This window comes from Lepus europaeus, chromosome 7 (assembly GCF_033115175.1).
Source record: "Lepus europaeus isolate LE1 chromosome 7, mLepTim1.pri, whole genome shotgun sequence".
Lineage (NCBI taxonomy): Eukaryota > Metazoa > Chordata > Mammalia > Lagomorpha > Leporidae > Lepus > Lepus europaeus.
The window spans coordinates 83,581,547-83,609,499 of NC_084833.1; the positions used below are offsets into that span (position 1 = coordinate 83,581,547).

At 37.1% G+C, this 27,953-nt stretch overlaps 2 protein-coding genes across 3 annotated transcripts in view; one reads left to right on the forward strand and one right to left on the reverse strand.

Annotated features, from left to right (window-relative positions):
- The window catches only part of CWC15 (CWC15 spliceosome associated protein homolog), a 31,316-nt gene extending 27,849 nt beyond the window's left edge, over positions 1–3,467 (reverse strand). For both annotated transcript variants that reach the window (XM_062196895.1, XM_062196894.1), the window contains exons 1-4: positions 3,358–3,467; positions 2,137–2,275; positions 1,154–1,266; positions 688–776 (exon numbers count right to left, since the gene is read on the reverse strand). In XM_062196895.1, coding sequence (XP_062052879.1) covers positions 688–776; positions 1,154–1,266; positions 2,137–2,267 — 333 coding nt within the window. In that variant the 5' untranslated portion in view covers positions 2,268–2,275; positions 3,358–3,467. The remainder of the gene's footprint in view (positions 1–687; positions 777–1,153; positions 1,267–2,136; positions 2,276–3,357) is intronic.
- Positions 3,468–3,650: 183 nt separating this feature from the next.
- The window catches only part of LOC133763875 (lysine-specific demethylase 4D-like), a 31,411-nt gene continuing 7,108 nt past the window's right edge, over positions 3,651–27,953 (forward strand). The window contains 2 exon segments of the mRNA XM_062197586.1: positions 3,651–3,942; positions 5,395–5,488. The gene's annotated coding sequence lies outside the window, so the exon portion shown is untranslated.

Below are 27,953 nucleotides of genomic sequence, written 5' to 3' on the forward strand. Positions count from 1 at the left end.
AACACTGTATAAATGCACACTGTATCACTCTAAAGAGTCAAAACAAATTATGTAGCTCAGAACAACTTTAAACCAGCAAGGATAATCAACAGCATGAACAGAATGCCAAATTTCTAGAAGAAAATATTTTGAAATGAATAATCATTTAAGTTTCACGTAAAATCAGTATTCCATTTAATTACTGTAACTCCGTCAAGTCTAGAATTAATTGCTTATACACATAATTAGAAACTATCCATGAAAAGCCATTCAGATTTTTTTCATTGTCTATAGAAACCTGCAAATTAATTACAGACTGTAGGGTCTCGATGAATTTCAATATTAACTGAGAGGGTACTGTTTATAGAAAACCTAGTATAAGAGTACCCTGTGAATAACCTGGTAGCCCAACCTCTAGGTTTAATACAGGAAATTATTTTGGGGGGAAAGTACACATTTCAACAGATTGCTTCCATTTTTTGGTTCTTCATAGATCAAATTTGTTTGTGAAGTTCTTAACACAAAATAACATCTTTTATTTTAAAGTCAACTGCAAAGTTTAGCATTGAGCTTAGGGCTGCATTTGAACAATAGTGAGTAAAAACAAACACATGTGACTTCTTAAACGCAAAAGCACAAAAATGTATTTCAGAAAAATGCAGTAAAAAAATGACTAGATAAGAGGTGAAAGTAGGAAATGAAACATACGTCTGTTAGAGGATCATCTGCGTCAAGGTTGGCAGCAGGAATCTGGTCTAACCGAGGCTTCTTGGACACTGAAGAGGAAGTTGTATGTTCTAGGGGTAGGCAAACATCACTTAGTTACTGACACACGTTTCTTATGATTCAGGGACTCATGGGCACAAAACAATCACAGCAGCAAGGGTCCTACAGTGCCTAGCAGATAAGCATTTGGATAAATATTTATTGAATGACTTAATGAAAGCACTGATTGTATACAGGAACTGCAGTCTCTCAGGAAATTCAGGGAATAGTTTATACATGTTGGGAACCTAAACCATCATCACTTCCAGCCTAGCTAAGAAAGCACTGTAATTCACACTAATACTTAAAAGCAAACAAACAAAAACATTAACAGTTTCTAATTACCACATTAAAAAAAACTATGGAGAACATAATTTTATGAGACAAACGTTTGGGATAGCGTTAGTACCCCGGGTTGGACGATCCCTATTTTTCTCTCTGGCAGCAGCTCTCTCTCTCTCTTCCAGCTCTCTCCTGAAGTCCCGGTTACGAACCTCTTCAGGGGCATCCTGAGTAGTTTGCCTAAATTATAAACCAATCAGCATCAAAAGGTTACTAGAAAGAAAAAAATACATGGCTGTAGCAATGGAATATAATTCATCACAGCAACTTTGTCCTTTAAGCCCAAGAGGAAAGTAGTCAGAATTATGACTCAATCTGAAGGTTGAACTGCATACTTTCCCATAATACAGCTATAGATTTACTATAATGTCCTTAATTTTTTGAACTGTGCACTTGGCTCAGTGGTTATGGTGTTGTTTGGGCACTCATATCCCACACGGGAGTGCCTGGGTTTGAGTCTCATCTTTATTCTCCATTCCAGCTTCCCAGTAATGTGAACCCTGGAAAGCAGAAGGTGATGGTTCAAGTACTCAGGTCCCTGTCATCTACCACATGGGGGACTCAGATTGAGTTCTTGGTTCCTGGCTTAAGTATGGCCCAGCCCTGACAGTTGCAGGCATTTGGGGAGTGAACCAGCAGATGGGGGATCTCTTTCTCTCCACTCTTCAAATAAAATAAATATTTTTTTTCCTAAAAGCAGGTATTTAATTGTTGTATTATTAGAAATTCAGGGCCTGTTACAGTAACACTTTCAATGTCATGTTGACTAATGCTGATAAGTGCATAGTTTCTCTGAGATAATCCACTAGCTACCATTCCATCTACATATGGAAACTCCTGGATAATAAGAATTTCAGCTGCAGGAATGGGATAGAACTTTAAAATCACAGAGTGTAACTTTGGTGTTAAACTTTCTATTGTATTCTATTCCTTTGAAAATGGTAACTGAAGTGATACAATTCAAACCTACCACTACTACACATCATGGCCATGCTTTTCAACAGATTAGGCCTATTTCATGAGCAAGAAAAAGAAGTGAGTCTATATTACCTATATTTTATCTTTGTATGGGAAGGTAAGTCTCGGCTGGAATACTGCTTTGAGAGTTGGCTCAGATCACCTTCCCCTTTTCCTCTTCCACCTCTTGCAGGTTCAAAAGTTGGTCTGGCTGCTGTCGTCATCTTTAACGCTATGGGGGAAAACAAAGTTGTTTCTAATACAACATACTTTCATTGTGTAAGGTACTAAACAAACATCCACCCTTGTGAAATAATCTCAAAACTTGCTTCAAGAACCCTCCCAAACCAAAGTTCTGAAGGAAACCAATTATGAGGCTCAAAGGCAGCTTTTATCTAACACCAAAAATTCTGTGGTGAAGACCTGAGTTTCTGCTCCCATTCCCCTTCTCACTGTGTGGCTTTGGACAAGTGACCAATCTTTCGTCTGTAGAATGGGGCTATTCCTCAAAGAATTATGAGAATCAGGAGATCCCACATGTCAAAGCCCTAAAAGTCCTCAGTTTAAACCTTAGTTTAAATGTCCTTAAGGAAAAGACAAAAAGAAAGAAAATTTAAAAATCACTGACAAACTCTTAAGTGTCCCAGAGGTAAGTGTGCTGAAAATCAGTGGGAAAACATTCTCCAACAGTCTTGTGGATTCAATTTTCTCCTGCGACAGTCCTCACAACATAAACTTCAGGCTACAATTTAAGAAATGCTCCAATGACAGAAACCTAATCCTCAAAGGAATCTGATACCGGAAAGAATACTGCCTAGCTGATGTGGCGACTAAGAGCCCAAAAGCCCGTTAGCGTCAGAAAAGCAAGTGTCTGGGGAGGGTGCAGAAGATGGCAGGATTATTTTGTATGCTTCCCTCGGTTTCCAAAAGGCGGTAAAAGTCTGCGTCCGGAGAGAGAGAAGCAGGTTTTCTAGGGTCGGCGGAGCCGCCGCTTCCCAAAACCTTCAGGTTGATCACTGCGGCCGCCCGGGAGCCCGCCTTTCAACGACCACCATGAGCTCGGCAGCTCTTCGGTCGTGCCGGGCTGGCCTGCTTCAAGCCCCGGCTTAAAGCCACCGAGGGCAGCGCTTCGTTCCGTGCTGGAGGCCGGGGGCTGCGGGCGCGCCCGGCCGGCGCTGGGCTCCACCACCCGCCCGCGGCTCCCGGTCTTCCCCGCCGGCGCTCGGCACTCTGCCAACGCCAGCTCTGACCCCGACCGCCGTCTCCCACGCCACCCGGATAAGCTACACAAACTGCTCTCCCTGTGCCGCTCACCTAGGAAGACGTCCGATGCTACACTCGCGGAAAATCATACAGACGCCATTGTGCTTGATAGCTCCCAGAAACCTCTGCGCCCAGGGCCAAAGCCCAAGACCCGGAAGCAAAACCCAAGCATTTTTAACCGCCCCCAAGAGGTGGCGGCAACGACCAATCCTCAGAGGCCAAAGTGGAAGTCGGTGTGACGACAGCAAGGGGCGGGGCTGAGACGGCCCAGGGGGCGGGCATTTGAAATCAGTGCTGTAGAGCAGACCTTGAACATCATCTTACGCTTTCGAGAGCCAGTTACTTAATGTCTCTTCCGTCTTTCCCTTCCCCAACCCCACCTCCCAGACTCCTTCATTCCGGCACTGCGTGGACGGAAACCCCGGTGTAGCCGGCACCACATCCATGGCAGGCGGGAGAGAGCGTGGAAGGGGATGTCACCCAACAGTTTAAATCCAACGATTCTGTTTCCATCCTTTCTCCCGAGCTAGAGCCAACAAGCCTAGAAAACTAGGCTGCGGACATACTAGTGTTTTCATTTAATTGGATATGAAGAAAGAACAAATATGTGCGGGGGCAACCACGATCTTTATAAAGGTACCATTCCTGCAAAACTATTAGACTTCACAGCAAAGGTTGTATTCGTATTGTTTGCTAAGTTTTTTTTTTTTTTTTTCCCTTTAAAATGCCCTTAAGTTCTGTGAGAGGGGAGATGTCAGTGTTAGCGTTTAAGACCTTGAACGTTTAGAACGGTGGGCCCAACCGCCAGTGGCACGGGGTGGAGTTATTAAGATGGCTACTGATGCATTAGGGGAGGTTGTAGTAAGACCAGGAAAAGGCAAAAAGTAAATCACCAGTCGTGTTTCTTTCTCCCCTGAAAAAGAAGCACTCCGAGAGCAGGGATCTTGTTTGTCTAGTCCTTCCTGGCAGAGTGTCACACATGGTAGTATCCTGCGCAGTGTTTGTTAAACCAGTGAAAATTTAAAATTTTCCCAATTTAGTGTCAAAATTGAACATTGAAGGATTTTTCCTCAAAATTCTTTCTTTGAAACTTTTAAGTGAAAGCAGTGTAGAAAAAGCACCTTCCTCTGTAAGGTTCAAGTTGGAAAATTTTGTGTCTGTTTGTTTTTTCTTTCAAATATGTTCCTCCCCCAATCCTACACATCAGTGAAGGATGCCGCCGTCACACTAGTTACTCAAACCAGAAATCTCAGGGCTCCTACTTAAAAGTTGCTTTTGCTTCACTCTTCACATCCTGTTCCTTTGCAAGTCTTGTCAAAAATTTACCCTAAATTCCGTTCCACAATCATGATCTCATCAAAACCACCATCATCTTCCACCTGGATAGTGATTAATCATAGCTGGCATTCCTCACCGGCATAAAGCCCCCTGCACTTAGGTGAAAGACCACCTTTCCCACCGTGGCCTGGGGAGTCTGGCTCCTGCCTTACCTCCCTGATTTCACTCTGACCCAGTCATTCTTACACTCGAGACTCTCCATGGCCCGAGGCGCAGCTAGTGGGCATTTCTGTTTCATAAAATAAGGCAGGATTGGTCCTTACCTTAGAACTTTATAGTGGCTTTTCTCTGTTGCCTATAGTCCAAGATAACTGTTGCCATCCTTCAAGTTGCAGTTCAAATGCTACCTCTCCAGGGAGATTTTCCCTGACCTCTGCATTTGCACCCCCCCCTCCCCCCCTCCAGCATGAAAATACCAGTGAATACTACCTGAACCTGTTCTGTTCCTTCTTTATTGCTTGTTGCTTGTCTGAGAGGCAGCATAGCAAAGCCATTAAGCGAAAGCCCGACTGTCTTGGTTCTGCCCTTTTGTAGCTGTATAGCCTTAGGCAAGTCATTTTCCCTTTCTAATGCCCTCAGTTTCCTCATGTATAAAATGGGGAAAATTCTAGTTCCTACTTCATAATGTGACTGTAAGAATGAATATTTGTAAAGTGCTTAGAACTGTCTCAGCAAATACTACTTGCTAAATAAATGTTAGCTATTATTACTAATATTATTTTATTATTGTTGTCTATCTTCTTGTATTAGAACGTAAGTTCCAGGAAAGCAGGAGTCTTGTCTGTCTTGCTCACTGGTGTGTCTTCTGCATATAGAGCTGTACCTGGCACATAATAGGTGCTGAGTAAGTATTGCTGAATGAATGAATGAATGAATGAATGATGCACTATGAAATAGAGGAATGTAGCAGCGATGGCAAGGTGGTAGCACAATTATAGAAAATAGTTTTTATGTTCCAGCTGCCCTTTCCAACCTTGCATGAATCACTTTAATCTGTTTAATTCACAGCCCACTGCCCCATCTTTTGACTGCTAACTGCTACTCTATAATTTCATTAGCACCAACATCTAACATAATCAGTCCACAAAAACTAAGAGCTTTTGACCTATTGACCTGAAAGTATTAAAAGAAACTACATATGACATGAAAGTACTAATAAGAAAAATTTCTGATTTATTTCAACAGTTTGAAAGTATCTGAAAGGAAAAAATATGTTTACTGAAAACTTAACATTCACCCTATCACTTAACTCTGCCAGCCAAAATCATATGACCTCCCCAGAACTCTTATTTTAGATGTATTATTACCATAATATAGTTGAGCTTTTGCGTCTGCAGTCGTCTTTTGTTCCTCTGTTTTTCCCCTCTCCAGTAGTATTTCCCACATTCCCTTCTTTATTCAAGTCTGTGTGCCTTTTCCATCTCCTCCCCCTTCCGCTTCCTTTCTCCTGTGAGTAAAACATCTTAACTCTCGGGAAAAATAGCAGATCTTGAAGAACTCCTCATCTCTGGGCAGATCTATAGGCTACCTTTGGCTGTGCCCATATCCTCAGTATTCTATTGGGACTAGAGATGAGGTAACCTGTGCCATGGGTCTCAATCACTTCACTCTTACTCACTGGCACCCTGCTGTATTTCCTGTTTCTCCCACTCTGCGAAGCCTTCCCTTTTAGATCATTCTTACCACCTTTTGTACATGGGGTAGTGCGTCTTAACCTTAAAAATGTTCCTTCATTTTAACATGAGAAAGGTAGTATTCTAATTTAATAGGAAACAATGTTTTCTATAATAAACTGAGACTGCAAAACTGGCTATTCTTATAATAAAAAGTAATATATGATTCTAGCTTCAAGGCTTACACAAAAGCAATACCCAAAAGGGAAAACAAAAAACCATTAAACCGAAGGATAAAATTTAAAGCTTACCTATAGGAACTAGAGTTTGGAAAGATTTTTTGATCAAAGCAGTATACCTGAGTTTTAAAATATATAATTTTACAATTTTATCTATACAAAAAATAGATTTTATTGCAGAAGCTGCCCAAAACAAAATCCATAGGTAAAGGCTAGGTTAGCATATAAGGTTTTTTAATGTGTATAACATATAAAGGATTACTACTACCATAGTAATACACATAATATGAAAAATTTGAACCCAATAAAAATGGACAGAGAATGTAAATGGTCATTTAGAAAAAACAATTCAAACTTGACAGTAGACAATAAACATGAGAGATACTCAACCTCCCAGTGAGGAAAACGAAAATAAACTAATATCACATTGGAAACAATTTAAAAAAACGAATGCAGTTGGATGGGATTGAGATAAGGGGGCATGCAGTGAGACAATGGGAGAGGCATGGACTCCCCATCGCCCTCCCAAAAAAAGCCCAAGTGCTCGCAGTGACAGCCAGGGTTTTCCATGGTCCAGCCTTTCCCCGTCTCCTTGATGTCATCACTTAGGCTTCCTGGTGTTGCTTGAACAAGAGCAGCTGCTCCTGCTCTAGAGCCCCTGCATTAGCTATTTTCTCTGCCAAGAACACTCTGCCCTCTCTAATTCGTGTTCAAACGAGGCCAACCAGTCTTGACAGTCCCCTTTAAAACTGACTGTTCTCTTCTGTACCCTAACATTCTGTACTCGTATCTCCTTACCGTGCTCTTTTTATGTAGTATGAATCATCTTCCGTGATCCTGAATAATTCAAATATGTTACATTGATGCTTCTTTTGCTTCCAAGCAAATATAAGTTCTACAAGGGAGAGCATCTCTGTTTCGCTCAGCAATGTAGATCAAGCATCTGGAATAATGCCTGCCACTAACAGTTGCCCAGTAGACATTTTCCAAATGAGTAAATGAATGGATGGATGGATGGATGGATGGATGTTTTAACAAGAAAAAAAAAATCACATCCTGTTGAAAACTCATTGTCTTAATCTGTTTCATACTTCCAAAGAGAAAAAAGTAACTTACATTCTAGTAGTCTGAAGTCTTGACTTTTAAACAAAGAAGTGAGAAGATCCAGAAAGATGATTTCCAGGATCTGTCATCAGCATTCTATTTAAATCAGACATACCCCCAGTTCAATCACAGCTCTAATCCAGGCTCTATCTCTTCCAATGGATTTAGTTCTCCCAATTCTAGTAAACTCCACATCACAAAGTTCTCAAACTATAAAATGTGCAACTTTTGCTTAAAAATGTTTTTTGAGGATTTTTAATTAGAATTAGAAAACCTTAATACACGTGAGTCAGAAATCACATTTAAAATAAAGTAATATAAATAATGAAATCTTTGAATTTTTTAACTTTTATTTAATAAATATAAATTTCCAAAGTACAGTTTATGGATTACAATGGCTTTTCCCCCCCATAACTTCCCTCTCACCCGCAACCCTCCCATCTCCTGCTCCCTCTCCCATTCCATTCACATCAAGATTCATTTTCAATTCTCTTTATATACAGAAGGTCAATTTAGTATAAATTAAGTAAAGATTTCAACAGTTTGCACCCACACTGAAACACAAAATGTAAAATACTGTTTGAGTACTAGTTATAGCATTAATTCACACTGTACAAAACATTAAGGACAGAGATCCTACATGAGGAGTAAGTGCACAGTGACTCCTGTTGTTGACTTAACAAATTGACACATTCGTTTATGGCATCAGTAATCACCTTAGGCTCTTGTCATGAGTTGCCAAGGCTATGGAAGCATTTTGAGTTCACCGACTCCGATCTTATTTAGATGAGGTCATAGTCAAAGTGGAAGTTCTCTCCTCCCTTCGGAGAAAGGTACCTCCTTCTTTGATGCCCCATTCTTTCCACTGGGATCTCACTTGCAGAGATCTTTCATTTAGGTGGTGTTTTTTTTTTTTTTTTTTTTTTTTTTTTTTTTTTTTTTTTTTTTTTTGCCAGAGTGTCTTGGCTTTCCATGTCTGAGGAACTCTCATGGGCTCTTCAGCCGGATCCAAATGCCTTAAGGGCTAATTCTGAGGCCAGAGTGCTGTTTAGGGCATCTGCCATTCTATGTGTCTGCTGTGTATCCCACTTCCCATGTTGGATTGTTCTCTCCTCCTTAATTATATCAGTTAGTATTAACAGACACTAGTCTTATTTATGTGATCTCTTTGACTCTTAGACCTATCAGTATGCTCAACTGTGAAGTGAAATTGATCACATGGACTAGTGAGATGGCATTGGTACATGCCACCTTGATGGGATTGAATTGGAATCCCCTGGCACATTTCTAACTCTACCATTTGAGGCAAGTCGAATTTTTAACCCGAAAATCACTCATCTTCTAATGTAGAAAGCTAATGCTTTAACATGTTTTAGCAAGTGAGAAGAATAGAAAACTAAAATGGCTTGCCTTCTATCACACAAAATCCTGATTTTAAATGAAGATACCCGGGCTCAGGGAGATGATTTCCTGGAGATATCCTCCAAATAAAATAGCCTTTGCTGCTGATGCAGACTAGCTTACTGGATAATAATATAACAACTTATCATCTGATCTAATGACATGGGCACTTTATTAGCAGGACAATCCCTTATTACTAAGATAATCAGAAATGGAGAAATATTAAAAAGTAGTGAAAAATCAGCTAAAGTGTATTAGAGAATTCAGGATATTAGTGGAACATGGAATTAAAAGGTAAGTTTATTTTATTGCAAAGACATTTTTAAATCCATGGTAGACTTTTCATCCATGAACTTTTTGAAAACATCTCATATACATGGATTTCAAATTTTTTGTCCACAAATCAATTTATTTTGTAATTCTATTTTCCTCAAACATTCTGATATACCTTTATAGAAATAAAGGAATAGGAAAGACATGCCAAACAAATTATAAGCGAAATTTATTCCGTAGCAAAATTAGTTACCAAAAGTAATATTTATATTGTGTAACATTAATAGAGGCAAAGAAGCATCACAAGAAAAATCCCACTAGGATATATTTGTAGACATGAATGCAGCTAACCACATAGCTGGAGAAATATGAAGCAAAAAGCAAAGCATTAAAAAGGAAGAACACTACCAAATCTATGACTGTGGGCAATTTTTAAACATATATTTCTCTCAGATTGGTAGGTCAAGTCTAATATTTATGTTGTATGTATGTATATGTTTCTTACATGTGTATGATTATTTATGTGTATATAAAATTTTGTAGCTAAGATTCTTTTCAATAAACATAGAACATTTACAAAATTTAATGAAGAATAAAGCCCCAAAATACATTTCAATAACTGCCTGTGTATGCATTTCTGAATTGTAATAGTCTTGCCAATTTTGGAATGTTATTTAAATGTTCAAAATTTTATATAAATTAATTATATTATTTTTGTTTTGTATTTTTCCTCACACTTAATACATGGTATTGGTAACTATGGTACATGATACAAAATTTCATTATGTAAAAATACTACCATAATTTATTAATTCTAATAATTCTCTTTTCATTATGGCAGTTTTAAAGATAATGCCACTACAAACACAATTGTAGATGTATAAAGGTGTATGTGTGTGCATTTCATATAAATATTCCATCAGCTGTATGAGAGTTCTTGTTCTATAATCTCATCATAAGAGTTCTATAATCTCACCATACTTGATATTGTCTGATTTTTCAATTTTATCTCATCTATTAAATTATAGTAATATATAATTGAGGTCTCATTTGCATTCCTTAATTACCAATTCATATATTTGTTGCCCATTTGAATTTCTTTTGCAGGTTATCTCTTTAACTCTTTCTTTTGGTTTATCTTCTTCTTTGGGCTTTCTTAATACTTGGAACACCAGTTCTCTACCACTTACATGTGCTGCACATATAATTTCCCACTTTGTGGCTTCTCCTTTTGGTATATTTTGATAAGCAGAAATCTATAATTTTAGAGTACTTCAGTTTATCAATTATTGTTTTTTGTTTTAGTGCATAATATTTCTCCTTTGAATTCATAATGATATTATTCTCAAATATTATTTTCTAAAAGATCTTTAGGCCTTTCAGAGTTTCACTAGAAATTCAGTTTTGTGCATGATGGAATGGAGGAGTCTTGAAATCTGGTGGAACAAGGCCTCTTAACTTGATCCTTTTTAATGAGAATGTCCTTGCTATTCTCTGCCCTTTGGACTTCACTATAAAATGTCAAGTTCTAAAGAAACATATTTGAGATTTCAATTGAGATAATCGAATCTATGAGTATAGCTTAAGAAGAATTGGCATTTTTACATTGTCTTCAAATCACCTAACAGGCTATAGCTTTTCCATTTTTAAGACCATCATTAAATATTCTAAAGTACCTTTAATATATGTCTTCTCCATAGATATTTATGTTATTGTCTTTATAGAAATGTTGCAAAATTTTGTAGGTATCCCTCAATGTTTAATGCTATTATAAATGGCATCATTCTTAAATTTGCTTGTCACTAGTATAGAGAAATGTATATCGCTATATAGAGATATTTTTAATTCAGAGACCTTTCCAAACCCTCTTGTTAATTAAAATGATTCAATCACATTGTTTTGACATACACATACAGAATCATATCACCTACCAGTAATGACAGCTTTGTTTTTTTCTTTTCCAATCTCTTTTCCCTTCCTTTTCCTTTTTTACCTTGCTTTCTTACTTTGATTAGAACTTCTAGGATGATGTTGAATAAAAATGCTTACCATAGGCATAATTATCTTTTTCCTGATTTGCAAGGGGGAGCTTTTAACTTCACTGAAGTGTGATTTTGCTGAAGGTTTTTGGTAGATGTACTTTATGCTATTAAAATTTTTCCTACTATTTTTAGTTTGCTGAAATGATGATGGATTTTTGATAGATTGATTTGAAAGTCAGAACTACAGAGAGAGAGACAGATCTTTCCTGCTCTGATTCACTCCCTAGATGGCCATAGTGGCCAGGGGTAGGCCAAGCCAAAGACAGGAGCCAGGGGCTTCTTTTTTTTTTTTTTTAAATAAACTTTATTTTGTATAATTAAGACATGTAACATGTACACATGTAGTGAATGGTTATTATGGTGAAATAAATTAACATATCCATCATCTCACATAGCTACAATTTTCCCCTCCCTTGTGATAAGAGTAGTTACAATATAATCATTAAGAAAAAATCCTGAGTATGATACTCAGTATGTTAACTCTAATGCTCATGTTGCACATTAGATTTTTTAAAAAATTTTATTTAAGGTATATAAATTTCAGGTATTTCATATATGCAAATTTTGGAACACAGTGATACTTCCCACCTTACTCTCTTTCCCCCCGTGCTCCTACCCTTCCTCCTCCTTCCTCTCATTCCTTTTCTTGACTTTTACAAAGATCTATTGTCAGTTTACTTTATACTCATGATTATTCCTACACTGATAAAGAGTTCAATAAACAGAAGAAAAAACATTGTTCCTCAACAGTCGAGACAAGGGCTGTAAACAATCACCAAATCTCAAAATGTCAGTTTCACTCCTATACATTGCATTTTTAGTACTCTATTAGTTACCACAAATCAGGAGAAACTTATGGTATTTGTCTCTTTGGGATTGACTTATTTCACTAAGTATAATGATTTATAGTTGCATCCATTATTTTTTGCAAAAGATAGGATTTCGTTCTTTTTTTTTTGGCTGAGTAGTATTCCATGCTAAATATATATATATATATATATATATATATATATATATATACTGCAATTTATTTATCCAGTTGTCAGTTGGTAGACATCTGGGTTGATTCCATGTCATAGTTATTATGAATTGAGCTGAAATACACATGGGAATACAGTTAACTCTTTCATATGCTTATTTCATTTCTGTTGCATTAATTCCTAAGAGAGATTGCTGGGTCATATGGGATATCTATTTTCACTTTCTGAAGTATCTCCATACTGTCTTCAACAATGGCTGTACTAGTTTTCATTTCCACCAATAGTGGATTAGGATACCTTTTCCCCCACATCCTCACCAGCATTTGTTGTTTGATTTTCTGTATGACATCCATTCTAGCAGGGATGAGGTAAAATCTCATTATAGTTTTGATTTGCATTTCCCTTATGGCCAGTGATCCTGAACATTTTTTCATGTGTCTATTGGCCATTTGTCTTTCCTCTTTCGAAAAATGCCTATACAAATTCTTTACCCATTTCTTAACTGGGTTTTTTTTTGTTGTGTTTTGTTTTGCTTTGCTTTGCTGTTACTGAGTTTCTTCAGCTCTTTATAAATTCTGGATATTAATCCTTTATCAGTTTCATAGTTTGCAAATATTTTCTACCATTCCGATGATTAACTTTTCACCTTACTGAGTCTATCTTTTGCAATGCAGAGTTTCTCAGGTTGATGTAATCCCATTTGTCTATTTTGGTCTTGATTGCATGTGCTTCTAGGTTCTTCTCCAAGAACTCTTTGCCTATACCAATGTCTTGCAGAATTTCCCCAATGTTTTCCTCTAGTAATTTGATGGTATCATTTTGTAGATGTAAATCCTTGATCCATTTTGAGTTGATTTTTGTATAAGGTATAAGGTAGAGGTGTTGCTTCATACTTCTTCATGGAGAGATCCATTTTCCCCAGTACCATTTGTTGAAGAGACAATTCTTTCTCCAGGGATTGATTTTAACTCCTTTGTCAAAGATTAGTAGGTTGGCCGGTGCCGTGGCTTAACAGGCTAATCCTCCACCTTGCGGCGCCGGGACACCGGGTTCTAGTCCCGGTTGGGGCGCCGGATTCTATCCCGGTTGCCCCTCTTCCAGGCCAGCTCTCTGCTATGGCCCAGGAGTGCAGTGGAGGATGGCCCAAGTGCTTGGGCCCTGCACCCGCATGGGAGACCAGGAGAAGCACCTGGCTCCTGGCTTCGGATCAGCGAGATGCGCCGGCCGCAGCGGCCATTGGAGGGTGAACCAATGGCAAAAAGGAAGACCTTTCTCTCTGTCTCTCTCTCTCTCTCTCTCACTATCCACTCTGCCTGTCCAAAAAAAAAAAAAAAAAAAAATTAGTAGGTTGCATGGATTGATTTTGTTCCACTAGTCTACAGGTCTATTTTTATGCAAGTACCTAGCTGTTTTGATTATAAGTGCCCTTTAGTATGTCTTGAAATCTGGTATCATGATGCTTCCAGCTTTGTTTTTTGTTGTATAAAATTCCTTGAGCTCTTGTGTTTCCATGTGAATTTCAGCATCGTCTTTTCTAGATCTGAGAATAACGTCCTTCATATTTTGATTGGAATCATATTGAATCTGTAATTGCTTTTTGTAGTATGGACATTTTGATAATATTAATTCTTCCAATCGATGAACATGGAATATTTTTTCATTTTTTCTTATAATTCTTTCTTTAATGTTTTATAATTTTCATTATAAAGATCTTTGACATCCTTTTTAAAATTTATTTCAAGGTCTTTAATTTTTTGGAGTTGTTGTGAATGGGATTGATCTCCAAGGTTCTTTCTCAGCCATACATTGTCTGAAACTTTTAAAGTGTCAGATAGAAAGACTGTTGATTTTTGTGTGTTAACTTTATATCCTGCAACTTTTCCCAACTCTTTTATGAGTTTCAATAGTTTCTTTGTGGAGTCTTTTGGTTCCCCTGTATATAGAATGATGTCATCTGCAAATAGGATAGTTTGACTTTCTCCTTTCTGACTAATATCTATTTGGTTTCTTTTTCTTGTATAATGGCTCTGGCTAAAACACCCAGGACAATATTGTATAGCAATGGTGAAAGTGGGCATCCTTCTCTGATACTGGATCTTAGTGGAAATGCCTCCAACTTTTCCTTATTCAATAAGATGCTGGCTGTGAGTTTTATCATAAATTGCCTTGATTGTGTTGACAAAGTTCCTTCTGTACCCAAATTGCTTAATGTTTTCATCTAGAAAAGATTTGTATTATATCAAATGCTTTTGTTGTAACTGTTGAGATAATCACATGGTTTTTATTCTTTAATTTGTTAATGTGATATATCACATTTATTGACTTGTATGCATTTATCCCTGCATACCATGGATAAAACCCACTTGGTCCTGGTGAGTGATCTTTCTGATGTGTTGTTGGATTCGAATAGCTAGTATTATGTTGAGGATTTTTGCATTTATCTTCATGTGGGATATTGTTCTATAGTTCTCTTCCTCTGTTGTATTTTTTTCTGGTTTAGGTATTATGGTGATGCTGGCCTCATAGAATGAGTTTGCAAGGATTCCCTCCCTTTCAGTTGTTTTGATTAGCATAAGAGTTGGAATTAGTTCTTCTTTAAAAGTCTTTAAATGTCTGGTTGAATTCAGCAGTGAAGCCATCCAGGCCTGGGCTTTTCTTTGTTGGGTCTTTAAGAATTTGTTACTGCTTGTCCAGCATTACAAAAGATGCTTAAGGATGTGCTACATACAGAAACACAGAAAGATAGTCATCATTATGAAAGAATGTAAAGGCAGAAAATCTCACAGTAGAAGTAGAAAAGGAAATCCAAAGCAAACAATGGGGATATTTACAAAAAAGTTGCCAGGGCTGAGTCAGTACTTATCAGTAGTAATCTTGCATGTAAATGGCCCAAATTCTTCAATTAAAAGATACAGATTGTTTGATTGGATTAAAAACCAATACCTATCTATTTGCTCCCTACAAGAAACACACCTAACCAACAAAGACATGCAGACTGAAAATGAAAGGACAGAAAAAGATATTCCATGCTAATGAAAAGCAAAAACAAGCAGGCATAGCCATCCTAATATCAGACAAAATAGACTTTACCACACAAACTGTTAAGAGACAAAGAAGGGCACTATGTAATGATTAAGGGATCAGTTCAACAGGAAAACATGACTATAATAAGTGTATATGCACCCAATACCAGGGTGTCTGGCTATTTAAAACAAATGTTAATGGATCTAACGAGAGACATAGCTTCCAAAACTTTTGTCAATGGATAGATCAGTTAGACAGGAAATCAACAAAGCAGCAACAGAGCTAATGGGCACTATAAACCAAATGGACCCAACAGATATTTGCAAAGAATTTCATTCCAGCTGAACAATACATATTCTTTTCATCAGTGCATGAAACTTTCTCAAGGATAGACCATATGCTAGGCCATAAAACCACTCTCAGCAAATTCAAAAAAACTGAAATCATATCATGTGCCTTTCTGACCACAATGGAATAAAGCTGGTAATTAACAACTCAAGAATCTCTAGTAAATATGCAAACACAGGGAGACTGAACAACATGTTCCTGAATGAACAGTGGGTCATGGAATAAATCAAAAGGGAAATTAAAAAGTTTCTGGAAACAAATGAATATGACAGTATAACATATCAAAATGTATGGAATACAGCAAAACTGTCTTCAAAGGAAATAACAATTGACACCTACATCAAGAAATTGGAAAGGCACCAAATAAATGAGCTATCAAAGCATCTCAAGGACCTAGAAGAAAAAGAACTAACCAAACCCAAACTTAGTAGGAAGAAAGAAAGAATTAAAATTGGAGAAGAAATAAGCAAAATTAAAACCAAATAAAGCAATACAAAAGATGAGTCAAATTAAGTGCAGTTTTTTTGAAAAAATAAACAAAATTGATACACCATTGGTCCAACCAAAGAAAGAGGGAGAACCCAAATTACTAAAATGAGAGATAAAAAGGAGATGTAAGAATGGATATCTCAAAAATAATAAGAATCATCAGGAATTACTACAAAGGGCTATATGCCAACACATTAGAAAATCTAGAAGAAATAGATAGATTCCTAGGCACATACAATCTATCAAAATTGAGTTGTGAAGATATAGAAAAACTAAACAGACCAATAACCAAGATGGTAATTGAATCAGTAATAAAGACCCTCCCAACAAAGAAAAGCCCAGGACTGGATGCATTCATTGCCAGGAGGCTCTTCCAGGTCTCCCACATGGGTAGAAGGGGCCCAAACCCTTGTGCCATCTTCTGATGCTTTTCCCATGCCATTAGAAGTGAGCTGGATCAGAAGTGGAGCAGCCAAGACATGAACTGGTGACCATATAGGATGCCAGTGTGGCAGGGCATGGCTTTACTCATTAGTTAAGCCATGATGCTGGCCCCAAGGATGGTGGATTTTATCAAGCATTGTTTTTTTTTTTTTTTCTCTAGTGAGAATCACTTGTAATCTGTTAATGTGCACTATTATTCTTTAAGTTTCAAGTAACCTTGCATTCCTGGAATTTACTCATGGATCATGATGTTTTTATTTATGAAATCATTTTGCTCAGATTTTATTTAAGATTTTGGCTTCAACATTCATAAGCAAGGTTGGACTTTCTCAATGTCCTTATTAAGGATTAGTTTCATAAAATTTATGTCACAAAGTTTATATCATAAGATAGGTTGGCAAATATTCTTTTTCTGTTCCCTTGGAAAATTTGTCTAAGATTGGAATTTCATCTGTATTCAGTTTTTGGTAAGTTGCTACTGTAGCCATATGGTCTTAGGGTTTTGTTATTGTTAAGAGTTTTGACTATTGTTTTAATTTGCTTGGTAGTTAATGGATATATTTAGTGTTCTATTTCCTTTTTTTGTCAATTTTTCTGTTATTTTACCAAGAGGTTATTTCATCTATATTTTAAAATGTATTGGGATAAAGTTGTTTGTATTCTTTCTTTTTTTAATGTCAGTAGCATTTGAATGATAGTCTTTATCTTTCCTGATGTTATTTATATTTAGTTCAAACTATTTTCTAATTTCTATTTTTTATTTAATTCTCATTAAATGGTTATTTAGAAATATATCTTTAATTTTATAAAATTCTAAATCTCCTAGTTATTTTTCTTTGTCCTTAAAGAACATGCTGTGACTGGTTTCAGCCTTTGACATTTGTTCATACATGTTTTGTGGTTTGTTTGTTTGTTTGTTTTGACAGGCAGAGTGGACAGTGAGAGAGAGAGAGAGACAGAGAGAAAGGTCTTCCTTTTGCCGTTGGTTCACCCTCCAATGGCCGCCGCGGCTGGCGCACCGTGCTGATCTGATAGCAGGAGCCAGGTGCTACTCCTGGCCTCCCATGGGGTGCAGGGCCAAGGACTTGGGCCATCCTCCACTGCACTCCCTGGCCACAGCAGAGAGCTGGCCTGGAAGAGGGGCAACCGGGACAGAATCTGGTGCCCAGGCTGAGACTAGAACCCGGTGTGCTGGCGCCACAAGGCAGAGGACTAGCCTAGTGAGCCGTGGCGCCGGCCAATGGTTAGTTTTATAAAATTTTTATGGTACCTGAAAAAAACATGTTCCACAGTTGGAAATACAGAGTTCTAGCTGCCTAATTTTTTTTTTCCTTAAACTGCTTTATGAGTCAGTAGGGTCTTGGTTTATGCTTGTTATTTCTGGGTCCCTTTTGCTTTTAGAAGGGTTTGAGATTAAGTGATAAATAATAGGATGTAATTTAAAATTCTCTAAGAAAATGTACTGAATATTTGAGATAAAATAGAATTTCTACTACCTTATTCAACATTCATGCATTTTACTGGACATTCTATCTAGTTATATAGACTTCCCTTTCTGCCCAGCTCCAAAATGAAAAACAATAGGTATGAGTAAATGGAAGAAGAGGAGATAAAATTTTTGTATTTTTAACAGAAAATATGATAATCTCTATGGAAAACTCTGAGTCAGTAGTCAAACTAGTACATTTACTAGGAAATAAAAAGGTGCAAGGTTTAAAAAAATACAATCAGTAAATAATGAGAAAAATTATTAGAAAAAAATGTATCCATTTTTGAGATGCTCAATAAATTATAAAATCCCTAAAGATATATCTGAGGAAATATACTATTTTTGTAGATAAAGTCCTGGAACTATTCAAGTATACATAACAAAATCTGAATAAATATAGAAATATGCCAAGTAATGGATAGGAATGCTTAATACATAAAGTATGAAACTATACCCTCAGTTTTTCTTTAATTTCAATGCATTTCTAATTTAAATCAACAGGATTTTGAAAGAAATTGACAAGTTTAAACTACTCAAGTTTAATTCTATAGATCTAGACAAATTAATTTTTAAAATAAAATGAGTAAGAATATGGGGCCTTGCCTTACCAGACACATGTGCTAAATATAAAGTTGTGCTAATTAAAATGGTAAAGTATCAGCACAGAAATGGACAAACGAATCAGTGGACCAGATGGAAAACTGCCAAATAGACCTATGCTTATAACTGAAAGGAGGATTTCAAGTCAATGGAGAAAATGGTAGACAACTGGATTTCTAAAAAATGTCCAAGCCAAAAGAAAGCTTACATCTCTGCTTCTCAACGATATGATGTTCTGATTGGGTTAAGCAATAAATAAATAAATAAATAAATAAAATTTAAAAAGAAAGAAAAAGTAAAAAATATAGCAATTATAGGAAAATATGATCTTCGTGACTTCAAAGGAAAAAATGGGTTACTAAACAGGAACTAATGTGAATTAATTGATTCTTCTTTTTAAAAGCATTTGAGGTAGGAACAAGATCTTTTAGGATGTCTTTTTTTTTCTCTGGTTCTTTTCAACATTACACTGGATGCTTCCAGCCAGTGTGATTAGGCAAGGGGAAAACAGGCACCTGGATTGGAAGGAAGAACTACAACCGTCTTCACCGACAGATGGCAAATCCCAAGGAATCCACTAAAAAAAAATCACTAGTACTAAAAAAGTTTAGGTCGGTGCCGTGGCTCAACAGGCTAATCCTCCACCTTGCGGTGCCGGCACACTGGGTTCTAGTCCCGGTCGGGGCGCCGGATTCTGTCCCGGTTGGTTGCCCCTCTTCCAGGCCAGCTCTCTGCTATGGCCCAGGAGTGCAGTGGAGGATGGCCCAAGTGCTTGGGCCCTGCACCCGCATGGGAGACCAGGAGAAGCACCTGGCTCCTGGCTTCGGATCAGCGTGGTGCGCCGACCGCAGCGGCCATTGGAGGGTGAACCAACGGCAAAGGAAGACTTTTCTCTCTGTCTCTCTCTCACTGTCCACTCTGCCTGTCAAAAAAAAAAAAAAAAAAGTTTAGCACAGTTGCCTGATTTAAATTAGTATATGAAAAATCAGTTGATATATACCAGCATACAATCTGAAAACAAAACTAAGAGAACAGTTCTATTAAAAAAAAAAGTACAAGACTTTTACACTGGAAATTGCAAAATATTGTTAAATGAAAGCTAAATTAATTGGAAGATATTCCCTGTTCATGGATCAGATGACAATATTGTTAACATGGTAATATTGCCCAAATTGCTCTACAGATTCAATGTAGTCTCTATCATAATTCCTGTTGGCTTTTTTTCCCTCAGAAGTTAAATGTTGATCCTAAAATTTCAATGGAAACCTAAAGTATCCAGTATAATGAAAACAATCTTAAAAAACAGAAACAACATGGATGGTACATACTCCCTTGTTTAAACTTACTACAGAACTCTAATAATCAAGACAGTGATATAAATACAGATTTATGGTTCAGTGGTATAAATTTGAAAGTCCAAAACAAACTTACATTTGTAGTCAACTGATTATCAATAAAAATTTCAAGATAATTCAATGAGGAAAAGAACAGTCTTCAACATATGGTGCTGGAACAACTGGATATCTACATACAAGATTATGGAGTTGGATCCCTACCTTTCACCATACACAAAAATTAAGTCAAAATTGGTCATAGATTTTTTAATTATTTAGAATAAAACATAGAAAATCTTCATGAATGTGGGCTAAAAAAGATCAGGTTAGAGATCACACTGAGAATATAAGTAGCAGCAACAAAAATTGTAAGTTGGAGTTCATCAAAACTCAGGATTTACCCACTTCAAAAGATATATCAAGAAGGTGAACACAAAACCCAGAGAAAATATTGCAAATCATATATTCAGTAACCAGGACATATAAAGACCTCTTGCAACTCAGAAATAAGGAAAAAATAAATTATAAAAAAACAAGCTGGGGCCTGTGCTGTGGCACAGTAGGTTAATCCTCCTCTTGTGCTGGCATTCCATATGGGAGCTAGTTCTAGTCCTGGCTGCTGCTCTTCTGATCCAGCTGTTTGCTATGGCCTGGGAAATCAGTAGAAGATGGTCCAAGTGCTTGGGTCCCTGCACCCACGTGGGAGACATGGAAGAAGCTTCTGTCTCCTGGCTTCTGATCGGCACAGCTCCAGCCATTGTGGCCTTTTGGGGAGTGAACCAGCGGACAGAAGACCTTTCTGTCTTTCCCTCTCACTGTCTGTAACTCTAACTGTCAAATAAATTAAATTAAATTAAATACAAACAAAAGTACTTGAATACAAATGTATCTAAAAATATATGAATGGTCAAGAAGCATATGAAAAGATGTTCAATGTCATTAGACAGTAAGGAAATACAAATCAAAACTACAAGGATTAATACTTTGTACCCCTAGAATTGCTGTGACAAAAATGACAATCACCAACTATTGATGAGAATGTCAAAGAATTGGAACTTCCATATATTTTAGGTGGGAATGTAGAATGTTGCAGATATTTTAGAAAACTGTCATGGTTTCTCACAATGTTAAACATAGAGTTATCAAATGGCCCAGCAATTCAATTCCTTGTATCTACCCCCCCCCAAGCAAAAGCATATGTTTACACATAGATTTGTACACACATGTTTATGACAGCATTATTCATAGTAGCCTGAAAATGAAAACAATCCAAATGTCCATAAACTAATGAGTGGAAATGTAACAAGTAATATACCCGTAGCATAGAATATAATTTGGCCATAAAAAGGAGCAAATGCTGATACATACTACAACATAGATGAACCTCAAAAGCATACTGAATGAAAGAATCTAGACACAAAGGCCACATGTTATATGATTCCATTTATATTATGTGTCCAGAGTAGATAAATCTATGAAGGTAGAAAGTTGAATAGTAGTTACCTGAAGTTGGCATAGAAATGGACTATGAATGCAAATGGGAATAAACTTTCCTTTTGGAGTGATGAAAATATTCTAAAATTAGGTTGTGGTGATGGTTGTATAACTTTGTAATTATGCTAAAAACTATTGAAGTGTACACCTAAAATGAATGAATTTTATGCTATATAAATTCTCAATAAAGTTGTTAAAACCTACTTGAAGCAATTTAAAATATTAAGGTATCTATTCTGGCTGGTTGGAATGCAGGTTTGTTACAGATTATGTTTTCTATATTTGTAATATTTCTCAAAGATGAAAACTTGGACACCATAAATTCTTGAGCAGCAATTTCAGTTGAGAGGAATATGTGAAGTTGGAGTCTTCATTAGACCCTTTCCTTCAGTTACTGACAAGGGTCTTCATCTCCAAAGGAACCAGATCCCCCAGGACTTCATCCCCAAGGACTAGATCCTTGCTAGTAAACTCTCAATGAAGCCACCACTTATGCATAGCAAATGCAACCCTTTAATGCCTAACTCTTAAAAACAAGCCAAGAATAACTAAACATTTATGGAATACATTCAACATGGAAACAGAAACTGAACCATCTTGGAAGGGTTAATTCAGAGGAAACAGACACAATGTAGAGAAAATGAAACTTTAAAATCTCTGTAATTATTCCTAATTGAGAAGAGAAAATCTGCATCTATGGGCAATATCAGAAATCTGTAATGAATATTCCTAGAAAAATTTGGAAATTAAAAATAATTGATAGAAATTTGGAAAGTAACAAAAGAAAAGAACATTAGAAAATAGGAGAAAAAAGACAAGAAAATTAGAGGGTCAATCGAGAGGTTTGAAGTCCAACTAATTGTATTTTCAGAGACAGACTGAAAATGGAGTTGAAGGGAATATAGCAAAGAAATGATACAAGACAGTTTCACAGCAATGAAGAATATGAGTTTCTACTTTGGCAGGCTTAGCACAAGAATTTACAAAAGTGACTTACCAATCATATCCTAATGAAACATTAGAGAATAGGAAACAAAGGATTAGCCAACCAGGTTGTTAAAGAGGATCAGAAAACAGACTAACTTTGCAATTCAAGAGAATAACAAAGACATTTTCATACACGTAAACTCCAGTAAACAGATGTGATTATTTGGGGATACCCAATAACTTTAAAATTCTCATTTTATATTTGGAGACATTTTCACACTGTGAACTCTGCCCCAGCAAAGTTGAAGCTGGAACTCAATTATCCAGCATCTATTGCAGCAAAAACGTAGACTATGAGCTAGGCTCTTATAATCAGGTACTTCCATGGAAGACCTAAATTTAAAGAAATGCTAGGAAGTATATTTTGCAAAGAATCTGTTCCTGGAGGAGTGTGGTGAGAAACAGCTTTCAGAGGCAGTAGTGGCATAGATTGTAATTGTAAATGTCTTTGCTTAGTCTTGGTGCCTTTGACCAGGGGAGATACAGAAATACCACAGGAGAGCTTGTTGCATAATTCCCATCTTGTTCCTGAGTGCACAGTCCTCAGATCCTAATTTCAATTCCTCCTAGAGATTCTGTGAGCCACTTAATTATCTAATGAAGCTTCTAAGGATGGTCCTAGTGACATGTTCTAACAACACAAGGGAGTAAAGCCAGGAAAAGAGACTGAGCTGGAAAAGGAGATCTAATGTAATAGAGAAAATCCTCAGGATTATAGTGAATAACAATCTTGGGATACAGGCTCTGCAACAACCAAAAGACTAATCAGCCTATATTCAAATAAATATATGAGGGCTCCTGAAAGAACATTTCTGAGAAATTTGATTCAGCACATGATATGTTTCATATATGGAAGAGATTTACATGTCTGGAAATGAGTCTGGTAATGAATTAATATGTATCAGGGTACTTCAGAAACTTCATGGAAAATGGAATTAAAAGATGTCTATTTTGGTGAAAAAAATTTGAAATACATGCTTGGTTATTTTTATGATATATATCTTTTCCATGAACCTTTTAAAGAACTGGCACATAAAACCAAACAAACTAAAGAAGGAGAGGATTATTAGCTATAAGAATAATAAAATTTATATACAGATCCTTTTGTGACTCATGAATGTGATGATTGGAGTGCTACACCGCTGAGATGTACCTCCCTCAAACCCTTTCACCTGTCTGACACAATAAGAAAAAGGAGAAGGAAAAGAATTTACATATTAATGGCTGTGCAATCATAGTACTCTACATGGTTCAGCTGAAACTAATTTTGCATGGTCAAAATTTAGGCTTTGAAGTTAGCCCAAAATATTGACTTATGAGAAAGATTAGGGAAAGTCTGGGTGTGCTGAGGTGGGGCATAAAAGGACAAAATCCTTTCTTTTTACAGTATGAGTGTCCACAATATTTAAAACTGAAAAGTCAAGATCCATAGGAAAAAACAAAACAGAAAAAATACCTGAAATATATTAATGATTGCCTTTGAAGAGTGGGAATGAGGCAGGGGAAATATATTGGTCAGGGTGCTTTAGTTGTGTGCTATAGAATTCACTGTATTATAAAGTTTAAGCCAAAGGGGATGCTTTTTAAGTAGTGATTAGTTACAAAGACCTTGAGAGAGTCCAAGAACTAGGTTTACATGCTACTTAAGAAATGTATTTAAATAATTCATAGAAGTGTATTTTAGAAGTTGCCTCAAACTCTAAATAGAGTGGTGTGTCCTTGTAGGTAGATGCAAGAGGACTTTTGACTCTCACCTCTCTGTTGCTAGATACCACTATTACTGCCACCACACCTGTGCAACAGATGTAAATAAATAAAGATGACTCAAATAAGATTCATAACTCCATGTTCAATTTGTTATATGTCACAATGAGATCATAATGTGACACTTAAATTCCGATCTCTGGGTTCTATCAACAATCTATGCTTTCATGCCGATACTTCCTGCCATGTATGTTTCTCCTTTATATCCACATTCCTGGATGTTCCTAAGTAGAAAGTCCATAACAAATACATGTGTAGGCACAAAGAGTACAGGGAAAGTTGTCCTTTCACCTTCCCTTTTCTATACAGCTTGTCAAGAATGGAATGTCAAAGCTTGTGGGGCAGAGACATACATATATCTTGGAATGAGAAGCAAGGACATCCCACGGAAGAACTTTGTTACATTAAATAAGTACCTGTCAGAGGTGACAACTGCTTATCAAGTACAACAGCGTCTTATTTATACTAAGCAATTTATTCTAAGCACAAAATGACCCAAGCAAATAGTACTCATGGAATGTTGAGGATAGAATCCTCACCAAGATCTTGGGTTAGCAGAGGAGGATTCCTTACTTAGCAGAGTCTTGGCTTGGTCTGGAAGGCAGGAGTTATAATGCAGAAAAAGAAGTGAGGGAAGAAGAGTTTAGAGGGACAGTGACCAGAGGTAAGTGAGTAGAACCAAAAGTCTGTATAAGGAACAATGGAAAGATACACTTGGGAAAACAAAAAGCAATAAAAGATTGTGGCTTACTTTCCTTCCTTCAAAAATCCCACTAATGTGGCAATAACAAGATTTATATTTTAAAAAACTAGGGGCTGGCACTATGGCATAGCCGGTAAAGCCGCTGACTGCAGTGCCAGCATCGCATTTGGGCGCCAGTAGTCCCTGCTGCTCCACTTCCAATCCAGCTCTCTGCTATGGCCTGGGAAAGCAGTAGAAGATGGCCCAAATCCTTGGGCCCCTGCACCCACGTGGGAGACCTGGAAGAAGCTCCTGGCTCCTGGCTCCTGGCTTTGGATCGGCGCAGCTCCCACCATTGCAGCCAATAGGGGAGTGAACCAGCGGATGGAAGACCTCTCTCTCTCTCTCTCTCTCTCTCTCTCTCTGCCTCTCCTTCTCTCTCTGGGTGTAACTCTGACTTTCAAATAAATAAATAAACTTATAAAGACAGAAAATGGTGAATGACAGCAAAATTCTAGAAACTGAAAAGCAGGGTGATTTATCAAACCCTGTAAAGTTGAATCCTAAACTGTCAATAAGGAAAGCTGAGAAACAACATGATGGTCTCTATAGAACCCAAAATGCGTAGGATGTTATGGCATTAGGTACCTCTGGCAGGGGCAGTTGAAATGAGGCCAAGGAGGATTTGTTAAAAATCCATCTAAGAATTAGCAAGAACTCCAGATCCCCATCCTTCCTCCGAGCAGCTTTCTTGCCATCAGCTTGGCAGAAGATTGAGCTTCATTTTCTAGAGCAGGTGAAAAAGACGCTCTCTGGACTGAAAGTTTCCAGGGACGATTGAAGTGGGGGTGTCATATGGAAAACAAATTTAGTAAACTTTACATAACGAATAGTGAAACTTTAAGACATATTTTCCTATTTGGTTAGGAAGCCAGACCTGTCCCCTCCAGGAGAAATATTGGAGGAGCCTTCACTGAGGAATTTGACCAGACCTACAGGTATCAGCATTAGGAGTTCACCTAGGAAACCGCCCAGCTGGATCACCATGCAGAGAATATCAGCAAACCCATCCACACACCCTGAGTTTTCAATCAGCTTTTTTTGAGCTATGCTTTTATATAAGAGCCTACCACTGAGGATTACTATACATTTAGGAAAGCCTTAAACTTGAAAGAGATCAAGTAAAATAATGGACAAAAAGTAATGTGAAAGAAATTAAGTTGTGCAGTGGAAAAAAACAAAACTTCAAAAGCCATTTACATTTCAGTGTTTTCAGAGAGATAAAAGAAGACAAGCATCCATAAAATAAGAACAAGATGACAAAAAAAAAAAAGTATGTACTCACATACAAAAAAATCTAAGGATGGGGCCAGTGTTTTGGAGCAGCAGTTTAGTCACTGCTTGTGATGCCATACCCATAGCAGAGTGCTCATTAGATACCCTGCTGCTCTGCTTCTGATCCAACTCCCAGCTAATGTGCCCAGAAAAACAGCAGAAGATGGTCCAAGTACTTGGGCCCCTGCCACCCATGTGGGAGACCTGAATGGAGTTCCAGAGCCCCAGCCATTATAGCCAAATAGGGAGTGAACCAGCAGATGGAAAATTTCTCTCTGTGCCTTTCAAATAAATAAATCTTTAAAGAAAACCTAAGGGACCATAAATGATCTATTCAAAGTTAAAAGTTTGATAAATGAAAATAACAAATATGAAGGGATTTGGAAGACAAAGACGAGGAAATTTTTCAGATGATGCAGTATAATGATAAAGTTGGTAGAAAAAAAAGTAAGAAAATTAGAGGTCCAATCCCTGAGCGACTCACTGTGCTATTATCAGTAGTAAATGTACAGAAAGAAAGGAGTAGAGAAAGTCATAAAACAAGTGGCAAAAAATTTCCTACAATTTAAGACAGGACTTTTAATATTGATATAAAATTTAACACTGGGACAAAGAAAAGCTCTAAACAATACACACAATGAACAAGTTATCTATCAAGGTCCAGGAAACAAATTTATACTTTCCTTATATCCATCATCACACCAACATCCACAAAATATTTATTTCCTCTACTTGAAAGGCAGAACAACAGAGAGAGGGACGGAGAAAGAGAGGGGGGGGGGAGATCTTCCATCTGCTGATTCAACCCCAAAATGCCTAGAATAGCCAGGCTGAAAGAGCTGGACCAGGCCAAAGCCAGGAGTTTGTGTCTTCTAAGTGGGTGGCAGGAGCCTAGGCACTTGAGTTATCATCCCCTACCCCACAGACTACATTAGCTGGAAGCTGGATTAGAAGCAGGGCAGCTGGGCTTGAAGTGGTGCTCCGGTATGGGAGATAGGCATCCCAAGCAGCTGCTTAACTCACTGTGCGACAGCACCACCCCATAAGCCACTTTTGAAAGTTAATGGGGGTGGGAGGGCAGGTATGGGGGGGTGTATAATCCAAAAGCTGTACTTATGAAATATATATTTTTTAAATAAAAGCTTTCTTAAAAAAAGTAAGTTAATGACTCCCCACAAACAAAATCAGAATTAAGGGTGAATTAGATATAAATAGGAAAATAATGCTTATCTGAATATAAATAGGGAAATAGAATCTACAACATAAAACATTGAAATATAAAAATTTGTTAATTTTTGTTAAAGAAATAGAAATGACAAACAAAAGTAGTTATTGGCATATCTAATAAATGTTTTAATACATACAATATTAAGTAGTATGTAAAATGTTCATGTAAGTAGATCAGAAAACGCACTAGGATCCTATTAGCAAAAATAGGACAGAAGTATGAAACAATACATTAGATAAAAACCAATGGGTAATTATCATGAAAAAAATCAGCCCAAGTTGTAATCCAAGAAATATAAATTAAAATTTGGACTACACGTTCTTATTTATGAAATTAGTGAAAAAATTATTTTTCCAATATAAAGTTATTCAATGTGGAGAATTTAAAATTATACATTCTTTCTGAGATGTTTTTGCATTATATGTTGACAATTTTAAAA